This window comes from Hirundo rustica, chromosome 1 (genome assembly GCF_015227805.2).
Source record: "Hirundo rustica isolate bHirRus1 chromosome 1, bHirRus1.pri.v3, whole genome shotgun sequence".
NCBI classification, from domain to species: domain Eukaryota; kingdom Metazoa; phylum Chordata; class Aves; order Passeriformes; family Hirundinidae; genus Hirundo; species Hirundo rustica.
Genome location: NC_053450.1, coordinates 87267208 through 87280091, shown reverse-complemented (window position 1 = coordinate 87280091; position 12884 = coordinate 87267208). Strand labels below are relative to the sequence as shown.

General features: G+C 39.9%; 1 protein-coding gene across 8 annotated transcripts in view; it reads right to left on the bottom strand.

The window, feature by feature from the left end:
• The window catches only part of FARS2 (phenylalanyl-tRNA synthetase 2, mitochondrial), a 233197-nt gene that overhangs the window by 69272 nt on the left and 151041 nt on the right, over positions 1-12884 (bottom strand). For all 8 annotated transcript variants that reach the window (XM_058420306.1, XM_040061857.2, XM_040061876.2 and 5 more), the window contains one exon: positions 8916-9067. In XM_058420306.1, coding sequence (XP_058276289.1) covers positions 8916-9067 — 152 coding nt within the window. The remainder of the gene's footprint in view (positions 1-8915; positions 9068-12884) is intronic.

Sequence of the window (12884 nt, the reverse complement as noted above, 5' to 3'; positions counted from 1 at the left end):
CAAGGCTGAGCCAAGGCCGAGAGCCCCTGTGCCTGTTTATTTCTTACTTTTTCTACATTTGTGGGTCTGGCTGTGGATTGGCTTCTGGAGTTATCACCTCCCAGCCGAATGGCCGGACCAACTGTCAGTTACAATTGTTTTCAGGTTAGAAATATGCAAACAAAAAACAAAGGACAGAGAATGAAAAACAAAGGATTTGTTTATGTTACATGTGTGAGAAAAGGCAAAAACTGCTACTAATATTGTACAGAAGCTAAAAAGTCTGACTCCATCTTATGAACAATCAAAAGGCTTTAAAAAAACTCAGAAAAACCAGGGTGACACAGGAAAGACTTCCCTGCTCCTATTTTCTTTCCTCTCATAGTTCTTCATGACACTTGGATTTCGACAGAGAACTGTTATCTATGGGACTTTTAAAGCAACCCAAAGGAATTAAGCATCTGAATCCACACAGGAATTCAAAAGCTACAGGCCAAGCAGTTAAAAACCTTTGAAAAAGGTGATCGACCAAAGTATGCAGACAGATTCCAACTCTACGTGGATACAGATAAAAAATATAGCACTGAAAAGATCTGCTTCCATATCAAACAATACCTTCTAGCTTGTGTTATAGAAGTGCATGCTCAGTTTTGCTGTCTGACTTCACCCTATTTTGTACTACAAAAAAGTGGAAACAAGGGTGTTTGAAGTTTAGAATTTCTAAAATATCTGAAAGCCTTTCCTAAACAAACATACGTGCATATTTACTCAATTAATTCTCTATATTCATTTCAATCAGGAATGTTTTTGCTGGGGAGGAAAAGGAAGAATTAAAAGCTTTTCAATCCAGATTCCTCAAGAAAAAGAACACCCAAAACAACAAATCCTAGCAGATGGGTACTCTGGGCTCCATGAATGTCCTCATCACTATGCAGGATAGCTGGGAAAGCTAAACTCCAACAGTCTCAGTCCTGGCAGGGAACAGCAGGGCATCATGACTGCTATAAAGCAGGGAGTGCAAGATCTGCTGAAGCCATGAATCAATCAGCACGGCAGGGTTACCTTGGAGTTACCAACATGGAGCACAACTCCTGGCTCCTTCAAATTTCCTTTAGGCAGTTGGGATAAAAACCTTATCACCTAAAAGCTTATTTCAGCTCTGCTGGGAAATGAACAGAACCCATATGTCTTCATAAAGCATCTCTTTCTGAGCAGCCCAGTGTTTACTCTAAATTAATCTGGCCAGAAAGTCCCTGACCACCTCCAAGCAGGGGCTGCTGTGAGAATGGAGCTGCTATTTCTACACAGCTCCTCTTCTAAAGGAAAAAAGGCAGCAAAGAGGCCCACAGAGTAGCTGGGGCCACTCTGACTGTGAATCAAGCAAACAGCACTGCCTGTTGGGTTGGTCTGGGGCACAGGGAATGCCTGATACACACATACACCAGGAGTGAAATGCGCCCAAACTCCATTATACACACATTTCCTAAGCTGAAGCCCACAAGACAAAAGAATCATAAAACCATCATTGAATGGTTTGGGTTGGAAGGAACCTTAAATATTATCTAATTCCCAACCACCTGCCATGGGCAGGGACACCTTCCACTAGACCAGGTTGCTCAAAGCCCTGTACAAGCTGGGCTTGAGTATTTCCAGGAATGGTGTTAAGATATTGTTATTAAAATTATCAGAGAGATGCTTCTGCCTGAATTAAGGAGCTAACACCACCATATGCTACAGCCAGTAGTACAGATTTTTATTTAACTGTAAATGTGAGGGAGAGAGTGAGAGACAAATAAATAGGAAAGAAAGGAGTAGAGGGGGGGAGAAAGAGATTAACAATCAAGAAAAAATATCACCACTGTGAATGATGATAGCATCCCATTGGCCCTCTTCTGATTTTCTCAGTGGGGATGGTCACCTCCACCACAGGTGGGGAAGCCCACAAAGCAAAAAGTCCAGTGGCTTTATATTCACCCAGGTTCAGGTGGGAACACCCAAGTACCTCCCCTGGAATGGGAAGTTTTACACTGGATGATGAAATACTTTGGATCAGGGAACACTTCAGGAGTGTTTGATGGTTTAAGACACCTTCTAAGACATTACAGCAATTATGGCATATCAGCAGGGATGAATACCTTCAAGCTACGTGTGAATGTCCTGATACCACTCCAGAAGGGATTTTTCACAGCTGAGCCACTTATGTAAGAACTTTGTCACAATAACAAACATTATCCGGCTTCCAAGGATTTGCCTCTTATCAGCCTCTTCCTCTATCTTGTTCAACGCCCAGCTGTAGCCTCCAGTGATGGGTACACACACCCCCTTCTGCACCTGGGCAAAATGGTCGATTGTTTGAGTCATCAACCAGAAGCAGTCCAGTCTCTCAGAATGGAGCATCCACAACTTCTCTGGGCAACCTGTTCAAGTGCCTCACCGCCCTCATAGCAAAGAATTTCTTTCTAATCTAAACCTAGCATCTCTCAGTTTAAAGCCATTCCCCCTTGTTCTGTCACTACAGGAAGTCCGTCTCCAGCTCTCCTGCAGGCCCCTTTTAGGTACTGAAAAGTGCTCAAAGATCTCCCTGGAGTCTTCTCCCGGCTGAACAACCCCAACTCTCAGCCCATCTTTGTAGGAGAAGTGCTCCAGCCCTCTCAGCATCTTTGTGGCCCTGCTCTGGACTTGCTTCAACACATCCACATCTTTCTTATGTTGGGACCCAGAGCTGGAAGCAGCACTGCAGGTGGGGTCTCACACTGGCAGAATAGAGGGGCAGAATCCTCTCCCTCCCTGCTGGCCATGCTGCTTTGGATGCAGCCCAGGATACAGTTGGCTTTCTGGGCTGCAAGTGCATGGTACTGTGTCACGTGGAATTCCTCATCAACCCACACCCAAAATCATTCTCCGCAAAGCTGCTCTCAAGCCATTCTCTGCCCAGCCTGTATTTGTGCTTGGCATTGCTCTGACACATATAGACAACCTTACCATCAGCATGACTGTAGCAGGAAGGACAGAAAAAGTTCTTATTCTCAAGAAAAAACAGGTGGCATTGATCCTGCTTGGGAAAAGAGAGAAGAAGATGGACTGGGGGTACTACTGTAGTGTTTTAAGTAGCCACGACGTGGTTAAGCCCTGCTGTGACAGCTGAAGGAAGGCTCAGAAGTGAACGAGAAGCCTCTGACAGAGCCTCCCATGAACAGTTAATCTATTTCAAAAATATTATAGTCTTACATTCACGTGACCAAATGAAGGGGGAAAAAAAAAAATATCCAGAGCTGGAGAACATTGTTCATTAATTGAAAACCAATCCTCCGCTAGCTCCTGTCAAAAGCAGCTTCTGGGTTGCTTTTTATGCAGAGAAGCTGCTGCTGGGACTTTGCCAGTTCAGCAGTTAAAGGTAATCTCAAAGAATCCCTCAGCAAATTGTAAAGTGCTCGGGCTGAAGAACAACAAGGTGTTTGGGGACTGACTTGATTGTTTTAATTTGCGTAATACTAGCAGCAAGCAGCACTTAAGAATTATTCTGCTTAATTCACTTATTCCAGAAGCAAGACAAAACCAAGCCAGCTTTAATGAATAAACCAGACCTAAACATATTTGATTTTATCCCCACGCAGATAAGGAAAAGTGCAAAATCTGGCATCTGGAAAGTGTTATTCTTACATTGTATTTTCTGTATATTAATAAGGAGCTAGAGGCATGCATTGACACAACACAGCAGTCAATAGGATCTGACTCTTTGCTGCCAGATCTGTTCCTTTTACTGTTTGGAAAAGAAGAGACACAGGTCATCTGAGTACTCCTCAAGTCTCTAAAAATGGTGCCACAGTGCACCTACCTTTCCCCTTCACAGCAGCCAATACATTTCCTCTCCCTTCATTCAACAGACTTTGACAGATGTGCAGATCTCACCCCAGAAGTGTGCAAGTAATTGACTCAAGGTGAAGAATAAATCCTTTCTTACCTATTCCCCACTTATATTTTTAACAGCATAGCCGTCAAAACGCAGCAAATCAATTTTCCCCCCTTACTGTCTCCACTCTGCCTTTTCAGAATATTTTTAGTTGCTCTGATTAAAAATTTACCTCTTAAGTACCACTGAGGACACAGTGCATGTCTTGATTACCATTCTGTGTAACTTTTTCAGCCTACCTATGTATCTTCCTTGCAAAGGAGGATGTGGAGCCGTATCTTTCCTGACTTCCCTTATATTTCCAACAAAACAGAAATATTAGTAACTAACTTTGAAAGACCGATAGGAAAACAATCTCACAGCAAAATGCAGAAAATACATTTTCAGAATGAAAATGTGAGGCCATCACATGTGATGGGATTACACAAGATACCTTACACAAGAGAAACGTGGCATGCTAAGCTAAAAAGCACATTTGCAGGTCTTGCCTAAAGCAAAGATAAACAACCTCAGCATTTCTGTATTCTGTCTTTGCTGCTACATTGTAGGGGACAGGCACTCACCCCTGGACTCTTATCTCTCTCTGTCCTCTTCACTGGGGACAATGCGAGTCACAAATGTCTTGTGCCACTCCTATCATTTATTCTACCGTGCCTGATTAACCAGTACTCCCTCTATTACTTTGTCCAGATATACTTTAATTACCATCCCTGAAAAAATGTGTGCAGTCACAGAGTACTTATCTGATTCTCACCAAATGTTAGACTGTATGAATGAAAGAATGTAAATCCCTCTTCCTGGGATTCTCTGCATGGCAATGGCTTTGATTTGTTTATTCCTAGTGAGAAGGGACCTTTCTACCTTTTGACTGACATTCAGCCACCCTTTCTTTTTCCCTGTGACATCTGTTTCCTATCCAAAACTGGAGAAGTCTTGACCACTGAAAAAGAGATTACTTTCTGGTTTAATTTCAGAAGGTCATTCATATTGATTAGACAGCTTAGACAAGTTGAGTAGTAAAAGGTCTAAACTTAAAGATATGGAGGATAAAACAAATATTACAAGAAGTAAGGGAAACGCCCCTTTCTTCTCTTCCTTTAGTCCAAAATTCCACCCCCCCCCAAATGTTTGTTCTCTAAAATGTTCCAGGGGGGAAAATGTCAGCTACAAATCCTCACTCATCATGTATTTGCACAGCAATGCTTAAAGGTCCTTAAAGATCTCCAAGGATTTGAAAGAAATAATTCAGTCAGGTAGCAAAAACAGTGCCACTGCCTTCCAGTGCCTGGTCACACAGCTCATGCAGCATCTATTTGACAACTCCAGGCAAGTCACAGTGAACTCACTTCACACGTCATGCATGGAGAAATATATTCCACCATCCAAATGTATGAAAGTCTAACTGTTTGAAGCTAACGCATCAAGTAAAAATAGCTGCAATACACAGGATGGACTGTGGAAAATGTTTTGCTCACTGCAAAGACACACTCTTTCTCCGCTTGCCTTACAGATGGCCTGCTCCTGTTCTTGCCAAAACCACCACAGCTTCACTCAAGTTTCCTTGGCACTTAGAAAAGTCACAACTTTTCCCTCACGAATATGCTGGCTGATTATTTATATACCTGAGTAACAGGTGTGTAACAGCCATGTTTTGCATTATTCATCTTGGATGAAGTTAAACCCTGACTGTGTGACACATCACACACTACTTAGTTTACCTCAAGGTTGTGTTTTGATTTTGCTCAGTTAAGTTTGCCTAAGATTCATTTAGACTGGAACAGTTCTTAATTATCCCGGCACAGAAACTTGGCATTCTTCTAAATTTGTGCTTTTCAGCAATGAGTCTCCTTTCTGCTGTATCTTTAAATTGCCTGTGCTTCCCTAAAAGTTTTTTCAGTATTATTACCTTACAAAGCAGATAATCGAGATTTACTTGGTTTCAGGCATCTCTTCCTTGCTTAAACAATTACTTGTGCCATGCTTTTTCCTGTTCCCTCTTTTCCTTCACATGTAGAGAAATACATTTTTACACCATAACTGCAATGTGTCTGGAGGATGGGTGTCAGTCCAAAGCCCAGTGAAATCCTGAAAGGTTTCTGAACCACAGAAAAGGCAACTATGTAGCATTACACAGACAGCCTCTATAAAGGATCTTAATTTAAAGACCTCTTTTTGTGTTATAAATTAGTTTTATTTGTGTAATATTTTCTATTTTCAGATCTTTGTCATCCTGTAACTAAGAAAAGTAGTTTAAGAAGGAAAATAAGACTACCAAACGTCCTAATTCCTCATGAAACTAGTGAGATTTTTAAAAAAATCTGAATTTTAAAATCTGTAAGTTATTAACTACAAGCATAAACTTATTAAGCTGCTTGTAACTAACATTCAACACAGCAGCACTGCAGTTCTTCCAATTCTAGACACTTTTCTCCCATCCTCCATAGCAGATTCACTAAAAATTCAAGATAATGATTACGAGTACCAAGATCTGTAACATACAGATCCACAGCAATGATGAGGGTCTCTTATGTTAATTTCTGTGCCCAGAGGCTTTTCTGTAACACTGAATTAAAGAAGTCACTGTATCATTCCCATAACAAGATGATTATCTAGGAATTAAGACTAAATAGAAAACTCTTTTCAAAACATCAGTCTTCCAAGGCCTTTAAAAATCAAACAAAATTACTTGCGTGGCTTACATCATCAGTTCTCAAAAGTTATATATTTGCACACATCCTGTTCTAAGAAGAAAGGGCAAAGTATGATTATGATTCTTTGTTAATGCAGTAGATAATCTCACTGGAATCACTGATTTTTATGGGACATTTGAAAATATTTCTTTTACTGTCGTAGCAGGTGAAAAAACCAAGAGCAGTACAACATCACTTACCAACAATCATTAGTGTCACCTCTCAAATTCTTCAGATATAAAGGTGGGAATTTTTTATTCCTTATAGTGTCAAAATATTTTTGGATGTCTGCTGAGTGAGGTTTAAATGGTTTTAGAGAACAAAACTAGTAAAGGTCCTATACTAGTGTGACAATCCTCTGTGAGCAATCAACCTTCCCATCTATTTGCAGAAGTCACAGAGGAACCAGAGGTGTATTCCTTGAGGAGGAACAACTGTCACCCCTGGGATATGTTCTGGATGCGTCAAAGCATATCAAAGGAGAAAACACACATAGCAGAAACCCAGAGTAGCGAGTCCTGTCCCGACCTCACAATTCTACGAGTATGGAAGACAATATTCTCAGCAAAGAAGAGAAGCACGACCTGTGAGTTGAGCCATGACTGATGCCGTGCTGCTGGCAGGCTGTCACAGCGTATGTGGATTTCCCCAGGAAGATGCCAAGAATAATCACAGTATAATACTGCCACTGTTTGAGGAAGCAGGGAACAAGATTTCTCCAAGCTTTCAGACTTGGAAGAGCTACTTGCACTATGCATAGGATTCTCCCCTAAGAGATGATGTGACGACGAAGATAATTGCTGGTTTGGTATCACTGAGGAGAATGAAGACAAAAAGCGGCAATGAGCACAGAGATGTTACACATACAATAAACTATCAGCATGAATGAATGGGAGGACAGTTCCAGAAAGGGGTTCAACGACCCAGTTTTTACAAAAAAGTGTTGAATGTACTGTATCAGAGCCATCATGATAGAAGACAGCAGGATCTGTGTGCAGAGTCTTCAGAGTCTATGTACTTGTGCTAACTGATATTATGGCGCACTCCAAGTGACAATAAGTTATCCGTACCTGCAATAAAAAATTCCTTCTCGATTTCTCTGAAAGATGAAAAAAGTACTGTTCTTTATAATGAAAAGTACCCATCATCTTATCCTAACCTGTATTCCTCTTCTGCATACACCATCTTGAGTAAAGGGTTAAGATCCTTTTGCATGTGAGAAAAACTCAAGAATTAATGACTCAAAGCTTTAAGATGCCCACACAAATCTCATTTCCATTTCTGTTTCTTCGCACAGCACAAGCAGTCTCATATAACACTACACAAACAGGGTAAAAAGGAAAAAAAAAAAACCTCAAAAAATAAAAATCCACTGAAACGTCATGAAAACTAGGTCATAGAACAATCTATTCATCTGGCCTGCATCACATATCAGATTCAAAAGAACAACAGGGTTAAATACCTGGATGCAGAAAGGAGAAGATAAAAAAAAATCTATAGGTGTTGGAGAACATGAAGCATTTTCCTGTCATCTTCAAAAAAGGTTTACTATCTGCCTTCCTACAGCACGTAAAAAAGTATCAAGACAAATGATTTCAAACTTCTGTTTTAGGAAAGCTAGATAGCCAGCAGCTTTTCTACTTCTTGATTTGGAAACAGCAAATTGAAAAACAGTACATATATAATAGCTGACACTTGTCTGGTTATGAGGCAACCATTATCACCAGTTGGACAAATACCCTGTGCACTCCCTTGCAATGTCAGTGCTGCTATACCCATATGGTGTTCTGAAACCTGCGAGGCTGCTCAACAGAATATAAATAAGTGTCAGAAAGAAATGAACGGGGTCTTTTTTTTCCTCCCAGTTGAACACTAACAATAGCATTCTGCAACAAACCGCTACTAGCACTGACGTTATAGCAAAGGTCTGCTAGTGTGTCAGGACTAGAAGAAGAAAGGAAGAGAACAAGGAGACAAACATCAGTCACTTAGCAAAGAGCAGGACTAGAATGTCAGACACGCTATGGACAGGAGTGTCACGCACTGCCAGATGTATTGAGGAAGGAGTTGCTCACTGCTGCTGTCAAAACCTGAGCACAAAGCATTGGGGTAGTCTGAATACCAGAAGCTCAGTACTAGTGGAAAACTGAATAATAGGTAGTATTTCTTTAAAGTAATTTTTTTTTTTTTTTTTTTCCTGCAGGAAGGTTTTGGAGGTAGAAAATGAAATATGCAAATATTATAAGAATCAAGAACTTTTTGGTATATAGAACTAAAATATTCACAAAATATTTATACTGTGACCACAGGAAAAAGGTGTTAAAATTTTTACTTACTTTGGATGGGCAAATTCATCCAGTAGGACAACCTTTTCTATCAAGTCTCCACCAATGGTTCGAACCAAATCATAGAAATCATTCTGAGAGTATGTTTCAGAAGGCAGCCAAAAGGAGATGTCATTGACCAAAGGTGGATATCTGCTGAGTGGCTAAAAGAAATTAAAAAACATACTTTATATGTGGTTGGATGTGATAACTATATCTACGACTGTTCTGAACTTACGTAACACATGAAGTACAGAGTTTAGAGGCTTTTTGAAATGCTCTTTGAAGTGCAAACTGACCTCATAAACAACTGAGACAGAAGATTTTTTACTAGGAAATGTATTTTAAAGATCCTCTCATAACAACTTTGATTTATTAATTCAGAAGAAAAAACTTGTTTTGCTTGCTAAAACCAGTGTTTATGACCCCGAACACACTTCTGCAACAGAGCTGTTTAGAAGGAAGAGATAACGTAAGCTGTTTTTTCACTGGATAGAACTGCACTTTTTAAAAGCATTTTCCAGACTTTTTGCAGATTCAAAATTTCTTATCACACTCAGGAAAAAAAATTATATGCATTTAAAGGATTCTTATATTACACAACATATTTATTATTTTTACTGTCAAATTTTTAACGAAGTCTTATAAATAGGCACCTTCTTATTAAACTGTTACAGTAAGAAACACACTTTGGCTTAAAAAGAGGGATTACTTCACTTTCCAGTGGCTTTTATAGACATCCAAACATCTACAACAAAAAAGGTATGGCTGTTAACCTAATTATTCATTCCACAACTACCACAAAAGGCTTTTAAACACAAAGTAGCATCTTTGCTGCACACATAAAGTTAGCAGACAGTATAACTTGGTATTTGTAAAAACAGAAATGAAACCAGACAATTAACTTTTCAGTTTTGATGAAATTTCCCAGGAGTCTGTGGGTTTCAGATCTCACCTTTGGTGAGATGCTTCTCCCTTTGAAGAACAGAAAATGGTAACATTCTCTTTTCATGACCTCTAGGTTATACAGTATCTTACTTCTGCCTTGCATTTATTCCCTCCAGTTGAAAAAAGTACTTTTGCACAAGACTATTGGAGTCTGCAGGAGAAAACATCTATTTTATTATTTTGTTTATATGTACAAGAGATCCCATGTGTACACCTTGGTCTATACAATACAATATCTCACTCAAAAATGAATTCCATGGCTGGGAATGTTTTATGATGGAGCAGTGGAAATGTAAGTCAGTACCTGCTAAAGCAATAAACCTGTTAATAAGGCAAGTTTACAGCATTCTGATTTACTCAAATACTGTTCTGTAGAGTGTAAACTAGTCAATAAATATCTGAGAAGGAATACAGTGAAAGTTTTAAATTAATAACCCCCCAGCAAATAAAATTTTGAATCGCTAATGATTATTGAACTTGTTAAAGGAATAAACTTGTCAAATGAATTCATATCCTGTACATGAAATTTAAAAAAGGAAACTTGCACACCAAATCTATCGCAAAAGAGCTTTTGATAAAACACTACTGAATGAAATGCAAATGTCTCTGCTATACAAAAGTCGCAGCTGCAAATGCTGGAGATGCTCCTCGGAAAACAACCTGATACATGTGTTAGTGTAAATAAAGTCATAATCCTGCAGTAGACGCCAATACTCCATCTCATTCCTATCTATCACTTTATTTACCACTGCTATAGCTCAGGAATATACTGAACACCCTTCAAAGCTTGTAGGGAATAATACAAAACTCACTGAACTCACAGTGTAAGACATTTAATCGTTCAACCAGAAGATGTGGCTCATGAGCCTTAGCATGATGAGGCACCTACTTTCATTCACCCAGGTACAAAGACAGTAAAGAAAAATAATTACCTGTTCAGGTAACTCAGAAAGGTCCTGTGCTGGTTTTGGCAAGAATTAATTATCTTCATAGTGACCAGTGTGGGGCTGTGTTTTGGATCTGTGCCGAACATAGGGTTGGTAACATAGAGAGGCTTTAGTTATTGCTGGGCAGTATTCACACAGAGCCAAAGCCTTTTCTGCTTTCCGTACTGCCACGCTGGCAAGAAAGCAGGGAAATTTGGGAGGAGACACAGCTGGGACAGGTGATCCCAAGTGACCAAAGGGATATTCCAGACCATATGACATCCTGCTCAGTATATAAAGTGGGAAGAAGAAGAGGGAAGGGGGGATATGTGGAGTAATTGTGTTTGTTTTCCCAGGTAGCCATTACATGTGATAGGGCACTGCTTCCCTGGAGATGGCCTGCCCATGGGAAGCAGGGAATTAATTTCTTGTGTGTGCAGCTTTTTTTCCTCTTCAGTGTCACTAGCGTATATACAGAAGTGTTGTAATTTTGTGTGTGTTACAAAGACTGGAAGGACAAATGCTTAAAACATAACATAAGCATAACTTTTTATTATTAGCTACTAACATTTTCTCAGAGCCTTGTAATAGAGAAAAATCTTTTATGGTAAAAAGTAAGGCAATAATCCCATATTATATTGTCCCTTCACCACCTGGCTGCAGTCAGTATCATTGCAGTAAGTCTTATATCAACACTAAAGTTAGTATAAGGATAAAATTCCTAGTTCTCAAATGTATCGATCTGTTTGTTATGGAGCTACATGAGTCACATAATAGTTTATTAGCTACACCTAAAATGGGAATAGGCTACTAAGAGTCTCCAATTGGCAAGCCAAAATGAAATTATGAAATTTGTACTCAGGCACTCCAGCAAATACATATCATGGTCCAACAGACTGCTTTGTCATTCTTTAAACCTTTCTAAACTCTCCTGTTCTTTAACAGCAGACTGGTCTAAAGTCCATTGACTTTGATCCTTTTTCAAGTTCAAGGCAAATGCCAACTCTGAAGACCATTTCCTTATGAATTTGCAGACATTTCAAAGGCTCCCCTTGAGAGAAATGTCTTCTTCCCACTAAATCTTCTACTCTGCTGTCATCTCCAGCCACCACTTCCAGCTACATTCTCTTCACGGCTTAGGAGCCCTGCAGCACAATGCTTGGAGAAGCTACCAGGACACATCTGGTTCGGCATGCTGTGTGTTGACTGAACCCTAGCACACCACCCAAGCCTGGAAGCCCTGCTGTCCCTGCTTCCACCCCCTGAGGCTTTTGAGGAACTGAAAAGAGGTTTAGGAAATGGTAGAACGGATCCTACTGGCAAAGCACTGGTGCAGGGCACTGGCCAAGTGTTTCAGTGAACACTGCTGATGCGCAGACATCCTTTTGGTTCCCTCAGAGCTTTGCCACCACAGTGTTACTTTAAATGTTCTGTTTTACTTTCTATTTCAAACACTTCAGTGTACTATCACTGACATTTTTCAACAGCCTCAGAAAACGAATGCTTTCCCCAAAATTATGCTATTTATAGGACTCCACTGAACCTATCTTGCAGGAAATATTGCAAATAATGACATCACATTTTTCAATCACCAAAGGTGAAAGCATTTAGGAGTGCTGAATTACTATAATTTTTTTTTTAATAATAAAATTGGGGTTTATGGTGATCCACCCTCAATGATTTATTTTTACTAGTCATTAGTCAAAGTTCTTTCTCTGACTAATAAATAAGCCAAGTACTTCCTAAAATTGCAAGCTTTCCTCTCAGGATGCTAATTTTAGTATAGAAATGAGTAGTTGGACACCAGTGCTATAACCTGCTGCTCTGCCAGCCTGCCTTGCCTATGCCTAGATGTATCTGAGGAGTTCACCACTAAAAACACAGAGCTGTTACACTTTCATATGGGTTGGTGGTAGCTCAGGGCATTCCTCATCTCCACCTCTCTGCTCTGCCTTTCTGTCTGAGATTACTGCCTCTGCAGCAGCTGATAAAACAAACATGTGCCTGTTCCTTCACCACTGCAGTTCACAGCCTGCTGTAGCCAGCTGAAAATTGCCCCCCTCATTGGTTTATGTTAATATGTGTTGGATGAAGAATTGCAGCAGCT